The sequence below is a fragment of the Aythya marila genome (assembly GCF_965140915.1).
Source record: "Aythya marila genome assembly, chromosome: 3".
NCBI lineage: Eukaryota > Metazoa > Chordata > Aves > Anseriformes > Anatidae > Aythya > Aythya marila.
The window spans coordinates 22,554,529-22,581,031 of NC_139044.1; the positions used below are offsets into that span (position 1 = coordinate 22,554,529).

The 26,503-nt window shown below is 40.3% G+C and overlaps 1 protein-coding gene across 2 annotated transcripts in view; it reads right to left on the reverse strand.

Annotated features, from left to right (window-relative positions):
* Positions 1-16,205: 16,205 nt before the first annotated feature.
* The window catches only part of SUSD4 (sushi domain containing 4), a 74,654-nt gene continuing 64,356 nt past the window's right edge, over positions 16,206-26,503 (reverse strand). Inside the window, exons 6-9 of one of the 2 annotated variants that reach the window (XM_082758183.1) lie at positions 20,900-21,091; positions 20,311-20,455; positions 18,203-18,585; positions 16,206-17,032 (exon numbers count right to left, since the gene is read on the reverse strand). In XM_082758183.1, the coding sequence (XP_082614309.1) occupies positions 17,004-17,032; positions 18,203-18,585; positions 20,311-20,455; positions 20,900-21,091 (749 nt within the window). In that variant the 3' untranslated portion in view covers positions 16,206-17,003. Of the gene's footprint in view, positions 17,033-17,974; positions 18,088-18,202; positions 18,586-20,310; positions 20,456-20,899; positions 21,092-26,503 lie in introns of those variants that run through there. The other variant, XM_082758184.1, reaches the window with a different exon arrangement.

Consider the following 26,503-nt stretch of genomic DNA (forward strand, 5'->3'; position numbering starts at 1 on the left):
AAAGCCAAATACATCAGTTTAGGAAAAGTCCTATGAAATTCTGGCAGATCACATGGGATATTAAAAAAGTGTCTGTTTTGTGCAAATTTTCAGTGTGAGGAAATGGTTGAGATACTTATGCCAAAATACATAATGCTAATTTTCTATTCAGTCCTGCTTTTCTCTCTCATAATTGTATAGATGGAACTGGGTGCCTGAAGTTCTGTGTATTTTCAGTACTGATCTAAGCCGTAATTAATAGGAAAAGGCAGTAAGGATGTAGTTAAGTCTCTTGTCTACCCAGCCAGCCACCACAGCATTTCTTTGCAGGTGGTGGCAGTAAGACCCAGTGACAGGATTTAGTCATGTTTGCACATACCTCACCCTGTTTCTTGTGTGGATACTTCGCTTATCATTCCCTTGCTGTAGCTTGGATGTGTAGACTTTAAGCATCTTTTATTTAATATATTTTGTACGTTTCAGCACAGAAGCTTCTAGCATAGTGGCATAGTATTCAGTGCTGTTTGCTGTACAGTCAGTTCCTGCTAACAAGTAGTCACAAATTTTTCACTTTGTGAAAGCTCTTGCCAAGGTTTGGTTGAAAATCCAACCTAGGACATTTTTAGGTTGATGCATTGACTTTGATTTATCACTGAACTATGTTCACAGACTATTGTTACAAGTGAAATCTTGCTACTGGATTAAATCCTTCTGATTCTATTATTAAAAAACTCTGAGTTTAAAATGTGTAAATCACACGACTCTGTGTAAAAGATGTCAGTATATTCAGCTCCTATGCCTGTATAAGTCAGAGAGTAAAGAAACAGCTAAGTTGTCTGTTAAAGCAGCCTGTTACTTTCTCATACTCCCCTTCCCCCCCTCCCCCAACACACCGTATTTTCCATAGCTCTGTGCTGACATCTTTAAATGCCTTCATCCGTAGAGGAATGTAATTCGTAATGATACAGATGAAGGTGTTGTGTTTTGTTGACAAAAGGAACACCTACACAACCATGTCATGGTATTCAGACGCTTGCAAGAAATGATTGAAGCTAAAACAAAAATTGTCTTTCTGCTGCTGTATCTATGTATGGATACGTTTCCAGCTCCTCCTTTGTGTTATGCAAGCCACATACACGTGGTGAGCTAGATGCCTAGTAGGCAGGTTTATGTGCAAATGCCACTGCCTGCAGTTCTGCTGAGCTCAAGTCAGACACTTCTGAACTCTGACTGAGATCCCATTGGCACCATAACGGATTAGGAAAGATGTAAAAAGAAAAGATGTTCTCTCCACTGTGCACATGAAAACACCAAAAATACAAGTAATTACAAAATTTCACTGTGTCCTAGATAGTTGCAACTTCTTGACCTTAAGTACTGAGATACTTAATTTTAAGGATATTAGTAATTTCAAGAAAATACCTTATATGAAAGTTCATTTATGAAATCCAATAAAAGCTTTAACAGATTTTGTAACAAATAGACGTTTGTTTCATATTTTGGTAAGGACTTCAACAGGTCAATAGGTTGTTTATTGTTATGGTTTATTACCAACTATGATGTCTTCTGTGGTTGTGCTTGTAACATTTCCAGTGTATACCACTCCAGTTTCAACATGCTAATAAAATGTCTTAATAACGTACAATTTTTATAAGCCATCCTAAACAGCAACTGTGTTTTAATCTTTATTGAAGTAAGATCCAGAGGTGTTCTCCCTTAAATTTAATGGAGTGGATCTAATACTGAAAAAATGTGGCCCTTCTGTGTGCTGGTTATGCAAACGACATTTGCCAATTGTAATGAAGTCAGGCAATGAAATTCTAAGAGCCACAGAAGGTTATGTACGGTGAATGACTAATGCCTTCTAAATTAAGGTCTATAATTGTACTCCAGTGATTAATGCATTAAATTAGTGATTTCTTATGTGTAAGACTCTTATCAAATGTATTTCTTATTGTACCTCTGGGCTCTCCTCTAATGTATAATATGCAGGTGAAATACATGATCATTTCCCACAGGTTTCTTCTAAAGCAGTCTTCCACCCACACAAGATCAACACTGTAATAAAGTCATTATTTCTGGATACTCACATTTACATACCTTGCATAGATAATTAGATTAAGTCTCTTTGCCTTATGAGTCTCAGTTAGAATTATCATGTTAAATACCAAGAATTATTTGATTTTTTTCTTCCACCTGGATTTCACAACAAACAGCCAAATCTGTGATCTCAGTAAACCTCCAGCTTGCTTTTTTTTTTTTTTATTAAAGAAAAAAAAAAGCCAAAGCGTGGGCTGTTTTGAGTATTTGAGAATTTTTTAAAGTGTTTTAGAAAGCTTTTATCAAAGCAGTGAACTGAACAGTTTATCCACAGAATGGATAGAATAAGACAAAATACATTTCTACATGTAGAAAGATAATTATGCTCCATTTGTGCATAAAGAAGGATCCAAAATGAGCACCTACAAATGCTTTTTTTCGGTTGTAGGTATCACTGATTTTGATCTGATGTTGGTGAGCTCCATTCTTAGTGAGACTGAAGACTTCAGAGAGGAAGGTTTTTGTATTTATGTGCCTTTATAGCCTTGGCTATCACTGAGTTCAATCCCAAGTATGACTATGTTAATATAAGCAAAGAAGAAAAAGGAAAGGTCAGCAAAGTTTGATCGATTTATAAAAGTGCTCTACCAGTCGTGACATTATAATAATTCAACATATTACACTTTAGCTTAAAAATTCGGGTATTTTCATTTTAACATACATTGAAAAGTGGAAGCAGACCAAAGTTTTATCTGTTTAAACTAGTGTGGTCAGATCTTGGTAAAACTGCTCGGAGGTGTGCTTACCATGCTTTGAATTCTGAAAAATAGCACAAAAAATGTAGAAAAAGATAGTGATTTGAAAACGATTCTGCCACCTGATGCTCTCAAAGGTCTGTGTAGATGGTAAGAGGAAAAATGTAGTATCTAGCCTGCAAACTATACAGCCCACATGGTCTGACCTCCACAGTTGTACAGGGCACATCCCTATTTTGAGCACTGCTGCCAGACCAGACAGATGTAGCTGTAACTTCCACCTCTGGCCACACAGAATAGGAGACCTTCATTCAGGCAACGCCTGCCAGCCAGACATTATCCTCTTCCCCCTTTTCTGCAATAAACAAATAAATAAATAAATGCATAATATAAAAGCTGACCTGAAAGCTGTTTTTATACTAATCTAAATGCCTGTCAGACTTTGTGACTGTACTAAATTGGTCTGTGATGACTTTCCTGTTACTGAATTATCCAGCGTTTGTATGTGAGTGTACATATGCACATGCTCATGCAAGCTCTGGTCTCTACCCACAGAAATGCCCCAGGAATCACACAGTGCACGCAGCATCAGGTAAAACAGCTGCTAAAGTGAGAGACCCAAAAAATAATTCCTGCAGTGTTAACAAAAAGGGAACATAAAGGTAAAACAAAATCCACTGCTAACACCAAAAGAAATGTCCCATGAAATTGAAAATTGCACATGCTGACAATATGCCAAGTTTCTGCATGTAACTAGGATTTAAAAGTTGGCACCTCCAAGAAAGTCTTGTGAATCCTCTTGCACTCAAGACATCTATCATTTAACTTCAGCATATTCAACTGGGATGGCTGCATTGCTCCATTCTGACTGCTTTTCCAAATGTGAAAATGACAGCTGAATTGCCACATGTCATGATGTGCCATTCAAAAACACAAGGGCTAAGGAGAGCATCAGAAAAAGCACAGCAAATCACTTTTTACACTTCCAGGAACACTATTCTTTCTAGGATCTTCAAAGTGTTTTTTAGCAAAGTACATCATATCCTAGATAAAAGGGCCGAAGCATTTTTTTCACATGGAATGATGTCTGCAGGCATCAGAATAATAATCTGAAGTCTTGACACTAGCTCACATTTCTACGAAGAATCAATGGGAAGTGATCCACATAGATTCAAGAAGGACAAGGACTTTTTGGGCAGAAAGCTGGCTTGCTCACTAGCAGGGCTTTAAACTCAGCGGGGAAGGGAATGCACCGATAAATGATTCAGAAAAACACCTGAATGCCAATACTTTAAAAAACAGCAGGGAAACACCTGTGAATCATCCTATAGGAATTAGGAAGGACTCCTCTAAAAAGGTGACGATGCCCATAGTCCAGATGAAGTGCCTCTACATTGTTTTCCCCTGCATGCAGCAGGGGAAACAAGCAGGAGGAATTGGAAACCACGGTGCAATTAGAAAATTAGGATCTAATTGCTGTCATGGAAATGTGGTGGTATGAATCACACAGCTGGAACATTGGAATAGAGGGCTACAAGCCTTACAGGAAAGTCAGGCAGGGAAGGAAGGGTGGATATGTCGCACTCTGTGTTAAGAAATGTATAGATTGTGAAGATGTGTAGGTAGCAGGACCTGCAATGGTGGCACCACAGCCCTCTCTGGAGAGTGACCTACAATCAGCTTCCTGTCCCACAGCAGATAATGGCATTGTCAGGTGTCTTACCTGTCAGCAAAGAAAAACATAGCAGTTTTTCTTCCCCTCATTCCTCCTCACATGGTGCCTGTTTTAACTAAGCTGTTTTTATGCTGACAGGAGGTTCTTGGACAGGAATAACTGGAGAAAGGTGTTAGAATGGGAGGTACTTCAGCAGATGTCCCATTGCTTCTGACTGCGTCCACACCTGAGAGTCCACTCTGTTTGATATGAAATGTTTTTCACATTTGTATGGCCTTTTCTTGGATTTTTCCTATCTGTTTTGATGTGGCAGCAGTTTCTGCTCATTTTGTGCTGTCAGCAAAGGCCCTAAAGTACTGCTCTTATCTACACCTGTTCCTGCCATGGAAAGTGCTGCCTAAGGAAATGAAGGATGCTACAGAGGCTGAATAGAGGCTCTGACTCACTGCTTATGAAGCAACCATCACCTCAGAAATCATGTTTGTCTGAAAATAGCTTGCCATTTTAAGTAACCCCACGGGTTGCTGTTTCATTGTTTGATTGTTTATTTATTTATTTTTCCCTTTACTTTGTACATTTGAGACACATTTTGTGCCTTGTCACCCTTGCAGTGCTATTGTTTTTCCTGGCTGATGTGCCTGCACGGCTGTCACACCATCCCCTGTGGGAGGCTGCTGCAACAGGCTGAGCCAGGAGAGGCAGCAGGCAGAAGAGTGGCGGTGAGAAGGTGGAGCAGGCTGGGCCCAGTCCTCTGCATAGTGTCTCCTCAGACCTTACCTCTTTCTTTTTAAGCTGAAAAAGACCACTGAAACTTTCCTGTTTCAGGGCCTTGGCATTGATGGAATTGTGTGGGTTAAGGCTCAGTACAGACAGGCTATCGCAGCATAAAATTAGAGCCATGACCACACTAAGGAGCAATGCTCAAGTAGAGCATTTCGCGGTTATCAAAAATTTTGTGCTTTTTGCATTTCCTGCCTCCTTCTTGGAATCACACAGGAACAGCTGTGTTTGGCATCTCCATGTGTATGTCCATCTACATTTGGAATTTAAAATCTATCACAATCTGCTTGGCATCAGTTCCTCTGCACGTTTTTAGCATATACTTACTGCTCTCCACAGACTTGTTCTTCATTTCTTCCTCTGCGGCCCCACTAACTAAATAAGCTTTAGCTCATTTTCCTTTTAAAGTCCAAACCACTCTCTTCACTCTGCAAAACAGAAAAAAAATAATCAAATGTCAAAGGTCTTCAAATTATTGTGTTGCAATTTGTGATTACTATGCGTGACTCTTTCTGAGCAGTGGCCTGGGATGTATGCCTTTCGCATTCAGTAAACAAACCTTTTCCACTGAGCTTAAGTATGTAATTGCATGGCTGAGGCAGTTTCTTCTTTCCAGAAAAAGCACTTACGAACATATCTTGAATTAAGCTTTGAGATTTCAACACAGTTGTGTTTTTTTCTTCCAGATTCCTGTGCAAAGCAAAGTTGTGTTTTTGCAGTAGAATGTCTCTGCAGTGGAAAATTCCACTAACCTTGCATATTCAGAAGTGATTGTGCAGGCACAAGAGTGGCTTGGCAGTGGGGAGTATGTTAAGCAGATAAGGGGAAGGTCCCACTGTCCCAAAATAAAGGGGATAGCCAAGAAAATCAGGATGAGCAGTGTGAAATCAGTCAAAGCAAAAAATCCAAAACATCACAGGCCCTCTAGTCACGAGAGAAGAAGGAAAAAAAAAAAAAAAAAAAAAAGGAAAAGGAGAAATTGATGGTTGGTAAAACAAAATTGTATGTATATGGTATCGTAATAAGCATTGAGTAGTTTGTGAACCCGTAGTACTTAGCCAGTGAAAAGATGGGAGGAATCAGTCATTGGGTAATAGGGAATATAAGGTTATGGGTGCTTTTGCTGGGTGCTCCTGCTTGCAGAAAGCCTGCCATTGTAATCGTGAATAAAATAGTTGCACAGAAGGCCCTGTCTGAGAAAATTATTGAGGTATTTATCACATTCCTAATTTTGAACATGAGATTTGTCTGCCCTATTTTGGGCTTCCTGTTTTCCAAAGACGTGATTACACTGAACAGAAAAATGAATATGCAGGGTCAACATGACCACAAACCTAATTCTAAACTTGATTTTTTTTTTTTTTAATTTGCTTGATTCATTTAGTTTTCAATGGCACTCTCTTTGGCATCAGTGTTGACAATACTACCTCATACAGCTGGAACTGAAGAATATGCTGATACAATGATCTGATAGTATGCTGCTGATAAAAAAAATAATCTAACAAGCCAAAAAAAAAAAAAAAAAAAAGGGGCAAAAAATTATGAAACACTACTGAATGGGAGACCCATTCTACCACAAACTGTAAATGTACCAGGCTGACTTGGGGCTGCAGTGCTCTCTCCCCATTGTATGCAAGGTAACAGCCTCCCAGCTCTCCTGTGCCACACACACGAGTGGCTACAGTGTGTGCAGATGTTTACTGCAAGCACTGCTGCTGCCAGAGACCCAAGTCCCACTGTCTTTTCTCTCTCTATACCTCATTATTGGAAAATAATGTCCCTTTCTACTTACTGCTTATTCAGTCTTCTTTTGGGGCGAGACTCTGCTTTTTAAAGGTATCATTTAATTTCTTGAGAAAGGATAGTAATGACTTTTCCTGCCTGAGATATTTAAAACCTACATTTATCTTGTTTCTTCTTCTTTTTTTTTTTTTTCCCAAATATTTTATAGTTTTAAAATTATATTGTAGGAAAAACACACAAACAATTATAAGGTGAAACAGAATGACAGGTGGTTGTTCTTGCCACAACTGCTAACTGTGGCGATGCCCTTTGTGCTGGGAACCAACAGGCAGACCTATGAGTATAAAGTCTCATTTTAAAATTGGGTTTGAGAGCCAGAAAATCTTCTCATGAAAATCTGTCTGTGTTAATACATGGAAGTAATTTCCTCTCTTGTTAGATATTGTAGAGCAGGCAGATATTTGATTTACATCTGCTGTCTCCTAGTGACATAAAATATGGTTTGGTGACACAGTCTAGATGAAGAAACTGAAAGTCACAGAACAATTAATCACTTTCTCACTCATAATTTCTTACAAAGGTATTAGGTATATTTAGGATATGTTGGCTTCTGAAGATGAAGACAGCACTGTGCTGAATTTAAAAGGTGTCTCAGAGGATAATGGTCTTGAAATCACCTGAAACCTTGGGGTCCAGAATGGTTTAATGAAACCATCCCTGCCTGCTGAACAACTGTCGGTGCCTACTGCTGCTGAAGACTCTCATTGACCTGTTGCATGGCACTATGCTGTGAAGGCTTAAATAAATGCAGTATGATGCACCCAGTCAGCCTCAATTTACTGCAAATAGTGTTGTCTGTAGGTTCGTGCCCAGTGCACCCCGCCAATAAGCACACAGGGTTGGAATTCACATGAAGTTCCACTGGTAACGCAAGTGAAATCAGAGAGCTGGGTGGAGAATCTGGCATCTAGTTTTGCCCTACATGTGTGTAATGCTAAACCCCAGCTTCCCTTGGATGGGAGCACATGGTCTTCCTTCTGCTTTTGGGAATCAAGATGCTGGGACTCCTGAGTGCATGTTCAGAAATAACTTGTTGCTGAAACGGGCTCATTAGTCCCAGTTCCCATCCATTTCACTGGAAGTTGAGAGCAGTGTGTATATACAGAGCCTCCTGTCTGCAGCAGCTCCTACATTCAAAATTTTAGGGAATAGCAGACTTCTGGGACAGCCAGCTAACTGGAGAGACATCATTACAGGTGTGGCTTTAGACCTACTCCACTTGGTGATTCGTCCCCCACTTTTTCCAGGAAACGGAGAGAACATTATCATCTAAGTCTTTTAGTAAATATGTCTATCTCCAGTAAGATGCATTTGTGACAGGTCAGCACAACATAAGCTCAGCTAAAATGTTTTGCTCTTTATAGCTACCACAATGTCCTGAATGCTGGGCTTCAGCACTCCTGGGGCTGTATCTAAGCTATAAACTTGCCATGACGTAAATGTTGATGAAAGTGAACCTGTTAAGTTGCTGAAGTGGTTGTACAAAAAACAATAGACAGCTGACTTTGGTAGTTGAGCTAACCCTCATTTTTGTTGCAGCACTTTCATAAAAGCCAATTACAACAAACTTCAACAATATCTATGTCAGTGATAGACTGCAAATATTTATAGTCTTTATCAATGAACACGCAAAGCTAAGCTAAATTATTCTGCCAAACTTTACAGTAAATGATTAACCCTGAATTATCAACAACGGGCATCCATGGTTAACAAAAGAAATAGTTAATTGCACACTCATTAACACTAGAGCACCAAACAAGGCAGACTAATAGCATGTGCTGTCATGGAATTAATAGGAGAGACAACAGTGGCAAGTGCCATCTCCTACAGGGTGGGACAGTTGCAGGGTGCTGAGATAGCTGCTGAAAGACACTTGCTTTGGCAAGAGCAGCATGTACTCAGCAGTAGATAGACGGAAGTCAGAAGCTGGTGGTAGTAATGAGCATTAAAAATAAATCTAGCCTAATTAGGTAAAACAAACAAACAAACAAACAAACAAAACACCAAAATAACTGACAGCTAAGCAACTGTTAACTGTTTTATTCTAGCAGTTACCCTGCGGATCAGGAATTCGTACCAGAGCACCAGGCAGTGGACAGATGAAGTGACCTGCTGCACATCCTGTGCTACCTAACTGGAGTACATCAGCACTCATTTTCTGAAGCTGTGAGCTCACCATTTTAGGAAAGGAAGGTGTCTTTAAAATCTCTAAAATCTAGATTAGCATTTTGAGCTAATCCTTAACAAGTCTTTGGCTATTTTGTTTGTACAGGGACATTCATCTGCACCTGTGAACTTTGGGCCAACAAAAGGTAGTGAGCTGACAGGCTTGGGGCCTAGGCAGACAGATACATCATGCATGTAGTAATGTGGGCTCCCCTTAGTGTCCCCTCTAACAATTTCCACAGACCATTTGTCAGCAGAGTGAGGAGCTCTGTGTCCCTTCTTGTCCTCACTGCTGAGAACGTAAATGAGGAAGGCAAATATGAGCAACCTCGTCAGAGGGAGCGTATGTTGCCTGCTGGGTACTGCACTGCAATTAACCAACTTATTTCACATCCCAGCATGACTGAGATGGCAGAATGAAACTGGAACAATGGTCACAGCTAGAAAAAGAGAAGGAGAGTCAAAAGATGAACAGAGAGGGAACATAAAGCAAACACAGTAAAATAAAACATGGATCCAAACCAAAAGAGCATTTTGTGCATGGACAACTGAGGACCATTTTGCAAGCAGAAGCAATCTGACCATTGAAATGGAGATGTGATCAAAAAGGGCTTCTGGACCTTCCAAAACAGGAAGCTTGTCTTTCCTCCCTGACTCTTGACTTTTATTTTGAACCTTTTTCATTAACAAAACAGCTCGCTCTGTTCTTATCGGAGAATATGGGGAACATATTCATGTACCCCTCTGAACTTTATTGAAATGTGTTTTTTCTTCCTTTATGTTTCTGGTTTGGATTTGTCTGGTTTTCTTTTTTTTTCTGGTTGCACACCCTGACCTAGGAAAGTGACAGGCTAAGCAGGGTCTGTCTCCCCACTTGCAATTCCTTTGGGAACTATGTGTAAGGGACTGAAAATGCCTTTGACAAGGGGAGTTGCTCCTGCATTTAGGGTGGATGTTCACTTGCTTTCTATCTCTTCCTGCCTGAGAGTTCTTGAGTATGCCTATGAGCCCAAGAACAGGAGCTAAAGATGTGCATCTTTCATCCATACTCCTCATCTGACAGCTGATGTGCTAAGCTGTGCTAACATCTGCAGCACAGCACAGACAGGAACGAACAGCTTTTGTGGCATGGGAAGGAAGTTTTGCATAAACATGAAAATGGTCTCTGTGCTCCAGTGCCTGAGCTGCTGTTTTTCCTTAAACTCAATAGGTGTCTTTAGATAATTGCCAGGAGAGGATTTACTTCACCTAATGCACATGGTGTATTAGAAGGGCTGCATTCATTTGCCTGCCTAAGATAGACACAAAAACCAGAAAATCCCAAATATGGATTTGTCACAGAATAAAATTCTGAAATCAATGTCACTTTATTGCAACAAGGTTTAGTTCATGGGATTTATCTGGAGTTCAGCCCATGCTACATAAAAAGCTTCTGTTGGTAGAAAAGAAAATATTTCCGGCTGTGATTTTGATAAATGCTGAACATTTTGTCCAATACCTTCAGTTTGGAATTAGCATACATGGGGAAAACAGAACAATAGCCAGGTTTAGTTCTCAAGTTGGGAATCACACAGGAACAGAACAAGCCCCAAGAGCTCATCTAGTCCATCCCACCCCAATGTCTTTCCTGGCACCCATTTATTTGAAATGTTCTAAAAAATCTCTCATGACAAAGCTTTATGACAATTTTCCTAGACCATCTCTTCCTGCTTGTAACCATCCCTACGGATAGAAGGCTTTTCCTATTATCTAACCTCAGTATCTCATGCTACAATTAATCCTATTATTCTTGTCTTATTTATATGGATTATTCCCTTCTTTGCAAAGTATGCTTCTTACAGAAAAACAAATTTCTGCATCCCTTCTGGTTTTCTGTTGTTTACACGCAACACTACACAGTCTCTAATGTGACCTATGAGGACAGGCTTTTTAAATAATTGTTGATTCTCTCTGCCTGGCTTCCCTCCAGCTACTTCACATTTTTCTTGAAGAGGAAAAAAGTTACCCAACATTTGACACAGAGCTCTAGCCAAGGTCTTAGTAGTGTTGAGTGGAGCTGAACGATTGCTTCATGCATTTTATAAGTTACAGTTCTGTGTAAACATCCTCTTATTGACACTGAACATTTTCATAACAGCCAGGTCCTCTTGACATGCTCAGGTTGTGATTCACTCCCAGCAGAGCTTCTGCTAGACCTTGGATTTCCATCCTTCCCCCAGCACATGTCAGGTCAAGCCCTTGTTCATAAGCCTGTGTTTTAGGCTGGCTTGTTGCTCACTTTTTTCCTCCTCCTTTTCAGTTTTAGAAAGAGCATGCCAAAGCCAGTTCTTGTTATTATTCTTTCCTGGAGTTCTCAGTACCTACCCTCTCTTTCTTCTGCTGACAGCATGTGGGCTGTTCTTCTTCACTAACATGCTGCTTCTCCCCACACCAATAAGGGTTTTCCTGGGTTTGTTTTTATTCACATCCAGACAACTGAAGAGAAAACAGCTTATGATCTGCATGAGATGCAGTCATCCTCCCATCTGGTTTCATTTGCATGGCAAACACAGTCATGATCGTACCAGCTCTCCAGTCCCTAAGGGCCCGCAAAGCATCCACCTTCCTGTAGGTTTGTCTGCCATGGCTCAGGACTCAAGGTGACCTGAACTCTCTGACCAAGGCTGTGGGGGTCCCTGGTCTGGCAGAGTAGCTGGGGAGCTGGGCAGGGTAGGGACAGCTAGGGGCATCCCTCAGCCCAGGGCATCAGCTCGTGGCTTGGGGTGTGGATGCAAACCCAGTGGCCAGCAGATTTTCATGGGAATTCCAGCCCAAAACAAAAGAAAAACTGAAACAGTCACAGAATCACCTCTGAAAAATTCAAGCATGCAAAACTCCCAAACTCAACCACATGAGTAATCTCATTAAAACACCCTATCAATAAGTCTTATACATCATGAGCAAAAAAAGAGAAAAAACATCTTTTTCACCTTTGCAAGTTATATTTAGTATCATACTGTCAAAGGACTATCACGCAATATCAGTGCATCAATATTTTCTAGTGTAGATGCAGTTCTGCACTTTTAAAAATAAAAATGGTCTAATAAGCCATAAACTTAAATTCCTTGAGTTATCTTGTCTGATTCCCTTAGCAGAATGACTGCAATACAATGCATACAGCAGTGTAAATCTATAAATCTGTATTCAAATATTAACCAGAAGCTTTCATAACAGAAATTAATGAATAGAGGTCCAGAAATTTCATAAGGAATTAAATTCTGCAAATTCTTAAAAGGCTAACAAAGACAGATTTCATAATATTTTAAAGAGTACCTCTAGTAAGTTCAGTATTTTGCAATGATATTAGAAACAAAAATCACTTAACTGACTAAAAGGCTTGAGATGTACTTCAAGGCTGGTATTACAGCAGTCTTAGCTCGTTTGCTAGGGTGACAATCATGAACTTCAGCTGGTAGTGCAAACAGCTCTGGAAAGCATGGGACCTAAAAAGAAAGGGGTGGCAAACAAAGTACTAATACCCAATAGATACAGCTCTGGGATAAACCTGAAATTATGGTGGCAATTGAGAAAATTTCATCTGAAAAAATGGCAAATCTTATGTAAGCAAGAACAGAAGATAATATGCAATATATAGAATCATAAAATCATCTTGATTGGAAAAGACCTTCAAGATCACCAAGTCCAACCATCAACCTGGTCTACTGAGTCCCATGGCTAACCCTTAGTGCCATGTCCATACATCTCTTAAATACTTCCAAAGATGGGGACTCCACCACTTCCCTGGGCGGCCGGTTTCAATGGCTAACTACCCTTTCTATGAAGAAAGTCTTCCTAATATCCAATCTAACCCTCCCCTGGTACAACTTGAGACCTTATCATCACGTTCTGTCACTTATCAACTGAGAAATGAGACTGACAACCTCCTTGCTGCACTCTCCTTTCAGGTAGTTGTAGAGCTATGAGGTCTCACTTCGGTCTCCCCTTCTAAAGACTAATCAACCCCTGTTCCCTTGGCTACTCCTCATAACTTTTTTTTTTCTAGTCCTGTCACCAGTTTTATTGCTCTTCTCTGCACATGCTTGAGTAACTCAATGTACTTCTTGTGGTGATGGGCCCCAAACTGAACACAATAATATCCAAGGTGTGGTCTACAGTGCCCAGTACAGAGGGACAATCACTTCTCTACATCTGCTGGCCACACTATTTCTTATGTAGGCCAGGATGCCATCGGACCTCTTGGCCACCTAGGCACACTGCTGGCTCATGTTCAGCCAGTTGTTGAACAACACCCCAAGGTCCTTTTCTGCTGGGCAACTTTCAATCCAGTCTTTCCCAAGCCCATACCAGTGTACAGGGTTGTTGTGGCCCAAGTGTGGGACCTCACACTTAACCCTGTTGAATGTCATTCAGTTGGACTCAGGCCATCTATCCAGCCTATCCAGATCCCTCTGTAAAGCCTTCCTACCCTCAAGCAGATCAACAATCTTGCCTACCTTGGTATTGTCTGCAAACTTATTGAGTGTGCACTTGATCCCCTCATCCATATCACTGATAAAAAGGTTGAAAGGTTGAACAAAACTGGCCCTAATACCGTGCCCTGAGGAATGCCACTGGTGACTGGCCGACAACTGGACTGAACTCTGTTCACTCTTTCTCTTTGAGCCTGGCCATTCAGTCAGTTCTTCACCCAGTGAACTGTACAACTGTCCAAACCATGAACAGCCAGTCTCTCCAGGAGAATACTGTGGGAAACGTCGTCCAATGATTTACTAAAATCCAGGAGACAACATCCCCAGCCTTTCCCTCATCAACTAAGTGGATCGTCTTGTCATAGAATGAGCTCAAGTTAGTCAGGCAGGACCTGCCTTTCATAAACTCATGCTGGCTGCTTCTGATCACTTGATTGTCCCATACATATAGTATAATGACACTGTGTGATGTTGTTCAGGATGATATGCACCATGACCTTCACTGGTATCACGGTCAGGTTGATGGCCTTGTAATTCCCTAGATCCTCCTTCCTGTCCTTCTTATAGACTGGAGTCTCACGTGCTAACCTCGTCAGCGGGGACCTCCCTGGTTAGCCAGGACTTCTGGTAAATTATTGAAAGTTGCTTGGTGAGCACTTCTGCCTGCTCCTTCAGTACTCTGTAATCCTGTCTGTAATCCTGTCTGGACCCATAGATGTATAAACATTCACATGATGTAATAGGTCACCTACAGTCTCCCATTGAATTATAGGTGCTTCATCTCCTTGTCACCACCTTCCAACTGAGGGGGCTGGGTACCCTGAGAACAATTGACCTTACTAATGAAGACTGAGGCTAAAAAATACATTAAGTACCTCAGCCTTATGTATTGGGTTTATGTGGCAAGAGCTTGGTAACAGGGGGGCTGCAGGGATAGCTTCTGTGAGAAGAATCCAGAAGTTGCCCCATGTCAGGCAAGAGCCAGCTCCAGCCAGCTCCTAAAGGGACCTGCTGCTGGCCAGAGCCAAGCCAACAAATGATGTTGGTTGGACTTCTGTGAGAACATATTTAAGAAAGAGAAAAAACTGCTGCACAACAGCAGCTGGGAGAGAGATGAGTGAGAAACAGCCCTACAGACCCCCAGGTGAGTGCAGCAGGAGGGCAGGAGGTGCTCCAGGCAGGCAGCAGCAGTTACCCTGCAGCCTGTGGAGAGGTCCCTGGTGGAGCAGGCTGTCCCCTTGCAGCCCATGGGTCCCACATGGAGCAGATCTTCATGCTGTAGCCCATGGAGGAGACCCCAGTGGATCAGGTGGATGTGGCCTGGAGGAGGCTGTGGCCCATGGAGAGCCCCCACGGGGTCTTCTCCCATGCTGGCTCAACTTTCGATGTATTGGAACGGTCTTCTCCTGTGTCTTTAAGATTTCGTTCTTGAAGAAGGTCCAACATAAGAAGGTATCTTACCATTCAATACCCACCAATCTTACCATTCAATACCAACCACTACATTCTCATCAGCGATACTGTGAAATAATTGAGATTATACTAATAATCGCTTCTCTACTACACAGTGCTGTCTGTTTTTTGTCTCCATTTGCTTCTTACTACCATATACCATTGCTGACAGGGTGCTCATAAACACATTCTTGAATATTAACAGCAGGTCTATCATACTGTTATCCTGATTCACAAGTGATATTGCTAGATGCTACCACAATGCAAATAAATAATTATTCATTAAAAAAATAACAGAGCAACTTTTAGTGATCCTCTGTGTAGAGCAATAGAGGTATTACAGGTTTACTTTGAATATGAAATCAGAAATGGGTCTCTTTTTTTCCTTTGCTTTTGATTAGCCCACATGACGGCAATCTCTGTCATTAACAAATGGTGAATTCTTCCATAAAACACTGCTGGTTTAACATATGTTTCAATTGTGCAATACCAAAAATAAGATGAGAAATCTGCTTAGCTTTCCATAAGCATATGAAGCACTCAGGAATTTTCCTGACAAATAATGAATAGCCTATAATACCACAAAGGTGAACCATTTATACATGTATGTCTTTAGCACAATGCTCTGGCATGGGATAGAGTAGAGAAAAACCAACAATAACATCTACACAAATCATGCCATTGCTGCACCCATTTCATGTGCTCTGCTTAAACAAAACGACTCTGTCCCACTGGAACTAGATAATGGCTGAACATGCTACATACCAGGGGTTCTCCTGTCATCCCAGCCTTCAGGTGGGAGCTAGTGAAAGAAATGAGAAATGGAAAAAAAGGCCAACTAGACACAGTTTGATAAGTCAAAAGAACTGAAACTGAACTTTATTTTCTTTTAAAGTATTCTACAATAATGGCTCAGAATACTACCACAGTGTAGAGGGACAAGGCAGTGCTCTGGGCTATGACTGTAGATTACTCTAGTATATATATTTGCCAGAGCTTAAGAAAGGTTGAAGCATAGCAGTTCAACATTTCTTAAGCAAATATTTCATAATTTTAACAATTTCTAGGTCTTTCATATTATAGCAGGATTTATCAAATGCAATGTTGTCACAGAAGTCTTGCATAAATACAAATATTGATACTTTACCTTAAATATTGTATATCATATAAATCTGCCTTACCTTTAAAAAAATCTCCAGATCATTATGTGACCTGGAGTCTCTCCTTTTCTTTCTCTTTAAGAGTTTTTAAATATATATATATATATATATTTATATATATTTGCTATCATACATCAAAGTTTATACGAATCTCATCATTTCTGTTGTATTTTCTGCAGACATGGTCTGAAACAAAATCAACAAGTAAATCAAAAGCTTTCTGGTTATCATACGAAAGTCAAAGAGGATTGTTCCTCTTTTTTGTGTGTGTGTTTCAGTAGTAGTATTTCTTTTAATCTTGAAAGCTTTCTTCATAAACTAGAGGCCCATAGATCATTTAAAGCAGTCTTTATAAGCAAACTTACATACTTTGACATGCTTTTGTGAGGCAGTTAGTATCAAAATCCAATAGTATTTCTACAGAACCATATGACTTTCTGCGATGCAGATATACATTTCATTTCTAAAAAGCCACAGTTCTTTTTCTACATCTGCTCTCGTCAAATCCCCAGGATTCATTCATAAAACTGTTTTTCCAAATGTTGATGCTGTTATCCCCACTGTGGATTAAGATGTACACACAATCTAGTGACATCATCGTGTGGAAGGTTGGTAAGTACGAAAATACCCTCTCCAAATCCACAGATAGTCTTTTCTATCTCTAAGTGTTCTGTATTCATGTCACCAAACAGTGTAATGCAATGATGACACATCTCCGTGCAGGCTAAGGGTCTTCTTCCATCAAAGGAATCTCTAGAGGTAAAAAAGAAATGGTACTGGTTACTGACTGTAACTTCCCTTTAGATCTTTGCAGAGTGTTATTATTAGCAATTCTGCAAAAAAAAAATATAAATGGGCATTGTAAAATCTGAACAATATATATAGTGTCTCCAATTCTATACCCATTTATGCTCTAACAGCTATATGAACATTAAACTACTCAGACTATCCATGTTTTCTAAAACAAGTTAGGCCCACCAAAACCTAAGTGCAAACATCCCTTCTACTACATTAAAGACTGACTCAACATTCAGAGTAAGCAGAGACTTCTACTGGCATCCTCATCATTTCTCCCACCTCCTTCCAGAAGTCCTCTTCCACTTGTGATGCCATTAAAAGTTAGCCCCAACCCTATGAAGCAGGAAGATTTCCTCCACCTAAGCTTCACACACATTTCTCATTTAAATGACTCTGAAGAAAGCTACGTAGTTCCCTTAACATGTTAAGTAACAAACCATAAGGCTCTGTTAGAACTACATGAAATTATATCAATGCATGCTTATGATTTAAATGCAGACAATAGTATATGATGATCTCCCTTCTAATACATGGTCCTGTGAGTAGGTTCCCCTTAATGCTGTGACTCCCACGTCCAAGGCTCAAAATGTATGTAAATGCATACATGCCTTAGACTGAATAGTTTGCCATATATGCAGACACAATGAGCTTGTTTAATAAAGGCTGCTAATTCTGTCTGGGCATGAAAATATGATTTTCTTTCCATTTTAAGGAGAAAATCATGTTCTTTGTTGTGAAAACCACAGTACATAAGGGAGTTAAGAATGTAGCAGTTGAGGAGCAGATGAACAGACCAGAACAGGCAAGATGATGTTTGACTTTGCTGCTGTATACAGGCACACGCCGTCATCCCCGTTGATGAGACTGCTGCTGCCTGGTCTGGAGAGAAGCCTTCTGGCCTGTCCTACCCTCAGGGAGTCAAATCCCTTGCACCACAGTTAGCAAGGACATATCATGGACATGAAGCTCAGTAGCATGGTTTTAAGAATGTCCAAATTAAGGTACGGACTCTGCAAATATATGGAGAAAGTAAAAAGCAGGTCAGCTGGCTTTATTCCTGCTCTGACTGTACAAATGAATGGCTCCTGCTTATGGACTCACGTATCTCGCTTATGTAAGACTCACCATCTGTAATATCAATCCGTGGACTCGTGGACACAGCCTCTCCAGGAGTGCTACGGGACACATCAGTTCGATCTGACCCAGAAAACGCTGCTGCTTGGCACGCCGAGGATGAGTACAAACTTTGGAGCAGTTCAGAGGAGCCTGATTGACTATCACAGGTCTCAGATTCACTAGGCAGCGTGTCTGTAATCCTGGGGCCAGGATAAGCAGGAGGACTCTGATCTTCTGTCTGCAAAATACGCCCCTGGTCTGTTGTAGCTGTGTATCCAGGTGCTAGAGCGTTCAAGCTGCTGCTTACAGCTTCATCATAGGAAGGCAGCATGACAGGAACACCATCCACCACCACAAAGTCAGGGTCACCCATGGAGCCCTCCTGGTTGCCTCTAAGTCAAACAGAGAAATGATCGCAGAGAGCCAGAGTGTTTCAGAAGCACATTGGAGCAACTGCTGAATGCAAGTAAACACAACACTTTCTAATCACGTAAAGTGATGCTACAGGGTCATTAACATTCACAGAAATGTTTGCTTCACACTTTTGCAAAAATCTGTTCAGATTGACAGTCAGGTAGAATCTGTTACAACTGGATAAATGAAACCAAGTAATGTGAAGCACAGTTTAGAGAAGGGAAAGAAAACAGGTGCTTGGAAGAGATAAGGAGCACCATTTGTTGTGCCACACAGACAAGATATCATGGATATGAGATCACAAGTGCGCTTCACCAGTCAAGAGTGTTGGAACCCCTGGAAAGATGTGGGCTAGAGCAAAAAAGTGTTTACAGCACAGGTACAGGCACTGAGCTGGCTATTATCGGATGACAGGAATCTGGGGGCCAGATTTGTGGCATCCTTCAGGTCTTGCTTTCAAAGGAAGCAAGCCTTAACCAGCACTAGATTGGTTTATTTTTAAAACAAATTATTTAAATTATGTTGGGAAGATTTGATAAACCCTGAAGTATATTTTTTGTAGTCAATTAAATCACAACAGAATCCTAGCAGGAAGGAGTTAGTCCCAGATCCCCTTAGGACATGAAAACATCTGAAAAGAATAGGCCAGAAAGCCATTTCAATAACTGAGATGAATCCAGGCTATAAAGATATCTGTGGTGCAATCCTTTACCCTAAAGGTTTTCCTAGTTATATACATATATGTATCCTCCCCATGTACTGTAGATATATATGTTAACATACACATTAATGATACAATCCATATACTTTCAGGTACACGTACTTATTTAACAGTAAGTCTGCCAAATTCATTCTCCTGCATTGACATAGAGATATATTTAGTGACATACAGTTTTTTTACCTTTCCTTTCTGTGTGTGGTAAAGACACAGAAGTGAAAGAAAGAGAGAGTCACCCAGTCAAGGTCCATAGCAAATTGAGCACAGGCTGAAATGTAGAGACAGATCTAAACCTAGATACATAACAAGCTTTACCTAAACCATAGCATGCCTGCCTTTGTTTTTCCCATTGCAAGATAATAATAATAGTACCCACCTACCTGTCTCTTGAGGAGTGCTGTGCGAATCAATGACAAATGCTCATAGCTGCACAGTATTTTATGGAAATAAAGGTAGATGTAGGAGATGTTCATGAATCATGATGAAAATAATACTCATGAAGGGAAAGCAAACTTCTAATATAAATTTGTCCACAGGAAGGAAAAAAAAAAAAAAAAAAAAAAAAGAAATTCTTTCTTAAAACTTACATTACTGAACCCACAGTACTTAAAAATGAATTCCCCTGGCACCCAAAAATGACTATTTTAAAGCACTGTCAAATATTTTTATATGCAGAAGCAGCAATTCTCAGTAGTAGAGCTGCAATTACTCCCAGAATGAATCTGGAAAACTTTGGCTTTTATCTTAGTTGCAGAAGGAACTACAGTGGCTTTCCAGGGGTGCCTGTCTGTGTAGGTAGTTCAGATACTTCTGTTCAGTGCAAAGGAGGTATCTGCAATGCTCAGGAGCCATTCTGCTTCCTCAGCAAGGAGCACTGAATGTGAAAACTGAATTAAGGGTTTCAGTGTTCAAAAACAAAAAATAATCAACCAAACCAAACCACCACCCCAAAAGACAAGCAAACGAACAAAAAAACAGTACAAACCTTGGAAGGAAATGTGTCTTAAATTTGGTCTGGAACATCCTGGCTAAAATGACCAGTAGAAGTACTAATAAAACACTGGTAGCAGTAAAAGCCACTATTTTCCATGTAGTCAGGAGGGTCTCCTGTGTATTTGGCCAAGTTTGTTCTGTAACAAAAAGAGAACAATACCACAATTGTGCTTATTACTGCTGCTATTTTATATTAATTCTGCAACAATAGTCAGAAGTGCCAGTTAGGGTGTGAGATTTCTTACATATGTGTTTTATTTACAAACAGCCTTAACAGCAAACTGTCACAGAGGCTAGACCTTGTTTTTTCCCCTTGATGTTTCTTTTATGCATGCAATCTTGAATTTGCCTTATATACATACTAAAAAAGCCACAAGACATTCCAAAGTACATCTGAAGAGCTAACTGTTGAGATGGTTTAGGATCATTCAGGAATAAAATATATAGTATTTAATGGCATCTAAAAACCAATGTTAATCACTTAAGCCTAAAACAAATGAATTTCACCAGGCTTTTCTAACCTACTGATTTGATCTAAAGGAGATGGACTATAAGAGGATATGCCATTGCTGCTCCCTTACCTGTTTTGACACAGTAGACTTGGTAGGAGGGGAACCACTCTCCGTACTGGCAGGTGATGTATTTGTAGTCATTGGTGAGGGTGTAACCAGGATCACAGTAAAACTCCACCACTGTCCCGTGGTTGTAGCGCTCGCAAGGCCGTGGGTGGCAGATATAATCTCCATGGCTCACCATTGGAGGTAGTGGACAAACTTGGGCAGACAGAGAGAAAAGGAGAAAGAAGTTAAACACAGCCACCTGCCACTGTGCATCAAAACACCCTTCCAGGCTCCCTGCCATTTCAGGACGCTATGTTTGAGTGGCACCAACCCGCTACTGCTGGAACACCACACTCCTGTCCATGCCAGTGAACGGGTGCATACACCTCCTGCAGAAATGTGAAGTTTGAAAACTTCATAGGAAGTTTTTGGCTCACACTTACACCAGAAAGCACTGCAGTCACCTGTTTTTTTAAAGATATGACAGATGGTATCAGTGAACCCTTCCAGCCTCTGGGGTAAAGGGGAGGAGGAAAACAGAAGGGGGCACATGGGTGTGTAGGACAACTATATGGGAATGCAGGGGGACAGCCAAAGAGAATCTTTTTCCAAATGAAATATCTCAAATTCAGCTGTATGATCCTATATCTTTTTCATTAGCATAATTGACTGGTTATATGCACTAACTAAATTCTGAAATAATCACTTTTAAAGATGAGTTTGCCATCAACAGTGCTGGAGGAGGTGCATGGCACATGACACCACTTAAGCAACTACAGTTGTACAACTGAAGTTTTGTTTAGCTGGGCTCAGACTCCACAGGTGTTATTTGTGTTTTGTTATCTCTGAACAGCCCTACTGATTCCAGTGGGATTGCTGGTGGAGTGAGGTATTAAATATAACAGAGACTAAGCTTGTGTTAATTAAGTACAGTAGTTTACATAAGGTTATGTATATAAGATTGAATTGCAATATAAACATGTGGAACTTTTATTGTAGACCCAGAAACAAGAAGAAATGCCCTCTCACATTGCTGTGAGATGAATTCAATAGAGAACTGAAGGAGCAGTCTCTAGGAAACAGCAGCAGGTAAAGCAGCTTGCAAGCAGTATTTTTCTGAAAGAAGATGTTTATTTACTGAATAAGTATTAGTTGAATATTATTTTCTTAAGTATTGCTCCTAACACAGAGGAAAAAAAAAATCCACTAAGTGTAATGATGTCTAAAGTGGCCACATATTGACCTAAACAGTGTTTCAGTAAGCTATTTTTTTTTTATAATTTTTTTAATCCCCCTTCAGATACAGTAAACTAACTGCGTCAGTCCCCCATCTGCAGGCTGCCTGGCCCCTTCACTTCATGCCTCTCTCGTGCAGGCCATCCCTACTGCATTGATTTAAATAATGAAAATGCCATCTCTGAAGAAGAATCTTCCCAGAAATTACAATTCAGCTGCTTCTCTCTGTGAATCCTGTTACATGAATAATGCATTTCATAAAAAAAAAATACACAAGATATTAAATGAATCTTCAAGAGAGGCTGATTACAATGTGCAGCAATGTCTATTCCTCATCCCCTGGGGACATGGTTTTGTTTGCATTTTCCCTGGCAAGGCTTAATAATAACTTGAAATCAGAGCAAGTAATTCACATAGAAATTCACATCCTCAATACTCTGCACACTTTCCAAAGTCTCTAGGTCCATGAGAAATAGAAATGGTTTACTGAGAGGTCAAATTGATATTGAAAACAATTTTCTTAATAGGGTAAAGGTGTCAGTCTGAAATAGCAGGAAAGCACCTTTTGTCTATATGTGGGATCATTCCTTTATTAAAAAGAGAATAATCAGTGAAAGCATAAAACCAGGCATGGAAACCTGGTATATTTTTATTATCTACATTTATAGCATGCCAAGATAGCAATTTAAAATTCTTTGCAACTGACTTTTGGCAAACTAAGACAGGCTGCAAGAGATGTGTGGATGCACATTATCCTCCTAGCAACAAGGAAAATGAAGCACATCTTATCACAGGGAGCAACCGCTCAGAGAAATAAATTTCTCCTCTCCAGAAATGTACCTGATGCCATTCCTGACACTCCAATTCCCTAACCTATTAACATCATTAAGGGCCAAAACAGCCTTCTGAATAATAAAAAAAAAAAGCCTCAGTGCTGGTCTCCCAGCTTCAGACTGACACCGTTTCCAGTCAGATTAAAAACAATGTACTGTGGGTACAACCCGTATGTGGAGCTGCCAGTCTGTTTACAAATGGAGATGTGTTTTATAAAACCTGAAAACAAGAGCATTACTCTTAGTGTAGGATATGTACTTAGTGCTAAAAATGGCTGCCACTCCATATACTGGCATCCTCCATATTTTAAGGGAAATGATCATGTACTGATGCCTCCTGGAAATGTCTGCAAACATTTCTTTAAAACACTGTACTATGTTAGCCATGAATTAAAGATTTAAATGTCTGTGCTTACAAACAACGCTTGTATTAAATGCTTTTACAACAAACAGCAGTTGCAATGGAGCAGGTTTGCAAATGAAGGAGTTAAGCTCAATGGTATCAAAGCTTTATTCTTATGTCAGGTAGGGTGTCAGAATCTGGGTTTTACAGTCACATGGGGTATCCCTCATCACCTCCTGTAAACGCTTTGTTCACCCAGTTTAAGGAACCCTCTAACAGCTGTGTGATCAAACTGGTCCCCAAGTGCCTTTGCAAGCATAGTGATTAATGATCAGTAAAACTCAGGTTCAGAGTCTCTTTTTCCAAGTGAAATCAAATCAGGTGAGTTATATCAGCAGCAGTCAAAGATGAACTTGTTTTCATCTCTGGGCAGTTAGTCATACACCTAGTTCTTTTCTCAGCTCACTCCATTTCCATAATCATCTTTGCCCAAGATCATTTACAGTCAGTGGAAAGACAGCAATGAAGTGGCCTTAGCTTTGATCACAGAAGAGCAAGATTTTGGCTAGTCTAGAGGGCTGCTGAGCACTCTTGGCTCTCAATAGACAGAAGGTTTTTAGTGAAGAGTCAGTTGTCTTACAGGACACTGTAAGTGTCCTGTCCCTCACCACTGATACTTAGCATTGTGCTAGATACCAGTGTATGATAACAGTTACACATACTAAAGAAATGTGCCAGATCAAATATGAAATAAAACCCAAGTGGCAAAATTCAGTCCACTGAAGTTTTCTAGGGAAGTTAAAATTTTTGCAATTCCAGTGATCATCCCTTGGTGTATTTGGAAATTACAGGCCGTGGATTTCAGACAAATGCATCAAACTCACAGAATGAAAATAACCACAAACAGACTAAAATAAAAGTGTTCTTGACAAGTAAATTTTCACTGTCAAAGCTGAATGGAGTATGGATAATAAATAATCAGAGATAAGTGAATTCTACTTCAGGAAGTTCTTAAAAAAATCCTTCATGCCGTTCTTAAATGTGACACCAAATTTTTATTACCAACAGAGTTCAGCATCTTTTTAACATTATAAATCTTTTAAGTCTTTAATGTACTACTAATAATAATATCCTGCATAAATAATCCAGCAGTATTTTCAGACAGATAATATTAACCTTTGGAGCATGTCTGAAGTACAGACATAAGTCAGGTAGTGCCTGCTGGGCATTTTGCAGCCCATGATCAGGATCTCTGCATCTTTATTGGCCACAGACTGCAAGGGGACTTACAGGGACTTTACAGCACAGCATTCTTAGCCAAAATGTAGAATCATTAATCAAAAAGAAAGAACAAATGTGTTTATATCACAAATAAATCTCTTCTGGGATGCTCTGGACTACCAATGCTCAAGGAAGCTGAAGGAAGGAATTCCTGATTTGATCTGACAGCCACCTCCTCCTGCTCTTAGGAACAGTTGGAGCTCAGATCTCTCCTGTGAGATCAGCTATGGGCTTTCTTCTCTGGCTGATTTTAATGAAAGTTTAGTACTCTGAGGAAGAGCTTAAAACCTGGGTTTCAATTCAGTCCTTATGTTTCAAACACAGTCACATGCTGCCTCGGAGAAGCAGACCTACTTCAGGCTTACAGATTTATTTTTTTTGGAACAAAAGACAACAGAATACTTCCCACCTTAGTGTATGCCTGCAGGTAGCTCTCCCTTTCATGAGGTGTCAAGGCCACAGGCTTTGCTTTTTGAGCTACAGCTTTCACAACCCAGGGCAGCAATCAGGCTTTGCCAAAGCATCTACTGCGTTTTATCAACCACCAGACTGTAGGAATGTCCATGCATGTCTGCTGTTTATTGACAAATAAAGCATTTTTAATGGCAGGCTAAATGGTGCAGAAATTAAGGTTCCTCAGCTTTTCCAAAAAAAAAAAAAATAAAAATAAAAAATGATTCCTGCACTTTTGGTACAAAAACGCTCAGTGAGTAACATCAAGCCACCACCGTGCCCTCTATGCTTGCTGGTGTGATCCCCAGTAACTGCTGTCCCAAACCACACAAACTGAACTGAAAACCCACACTGAGTATCTGCAGCTGTGCTCATGTCCCAGGGACAGCAGAAATATCTGTAACATTCTCTGCAAGGGAAAGCCCAACAAAAGGCAAAGGTGGCTCTTTCCCCCTGGTGTTGCCAACCAGAGCCCCTGCCAGGGGGATATAGGCAGTGAGCACTCACACATTAGAACAATAAATGGAGTTCACCGAGTCATTTTTTCTACCCATTACGGTCAAGAATCTTATTAAACACTGCCCAGAGGATACTGCAGTAATTCTGCACTGCTGACATTGAGACTGTAGGAGGGAGTAAGAATTTCTGGCATTAGCATAGTCTCGGTTAACACTGATGGCACAGAATAAAGATGTCATGTCACTTTTTAAAAGCCATTGGTAGAGAGATGGAAGTGGAGTTGCAGCTATTTACAGTGCTCCAAATTTTAATTTTTGGCCAGTCAGTTCATTGGCATTCTGGCCAGTAGGTTTAGTCTTTGCTCAAAATAAGCAGGATGTAAATTATTCAGGTTTTGCCTAGCCATGAGCCAAACACAAGCCAAACAATAAATGTAATAAAGTTGTGAAATACAGGGCACTTATGCTCACAAATAAGCAAGAATCTGATTTTCTAGCTTTGAATTTTTGTATAGTACATTTTTTCTCTAACCTTTCATGTAGGATTCTGGTTACTAGGTTAGCTGGTTTAACTGAAAAATCCAGTGTGAGGCCAGCCATTTTGTGTTGCACACAGGGATGGACAGTGTTAGAGACGTTTGCAACTAATCAAAAATAAAGCTTCTTCCAAACACACCATGAATCCCTGCTTATTATGCAAAGAATGATAAAAGATTAAGATGAAACTTCATGATGAGGGAGACACAGATGAAAAACTGCAGATTACAATGCAGAGGGGAAACAATGCTGTATATTGCCAGATAGTAATCAGAGGTACAGAAAGCACAGGCTTGCCTATGGTGGACACACCATCTAGTTTGTGCACAAGCTGGAAGAGAACAAGGGTTCTCCTGATTCTTATTTGTCATTCTTGTATGTGTCACAAAACTAAGTAACATCAGAAATCTGGGCACCTGTCCTCTGGCTACTGCAAGTCTCTTCTTGACAGTATAGTCCCAGCCTGCCTGCATTCAAGGAAGGT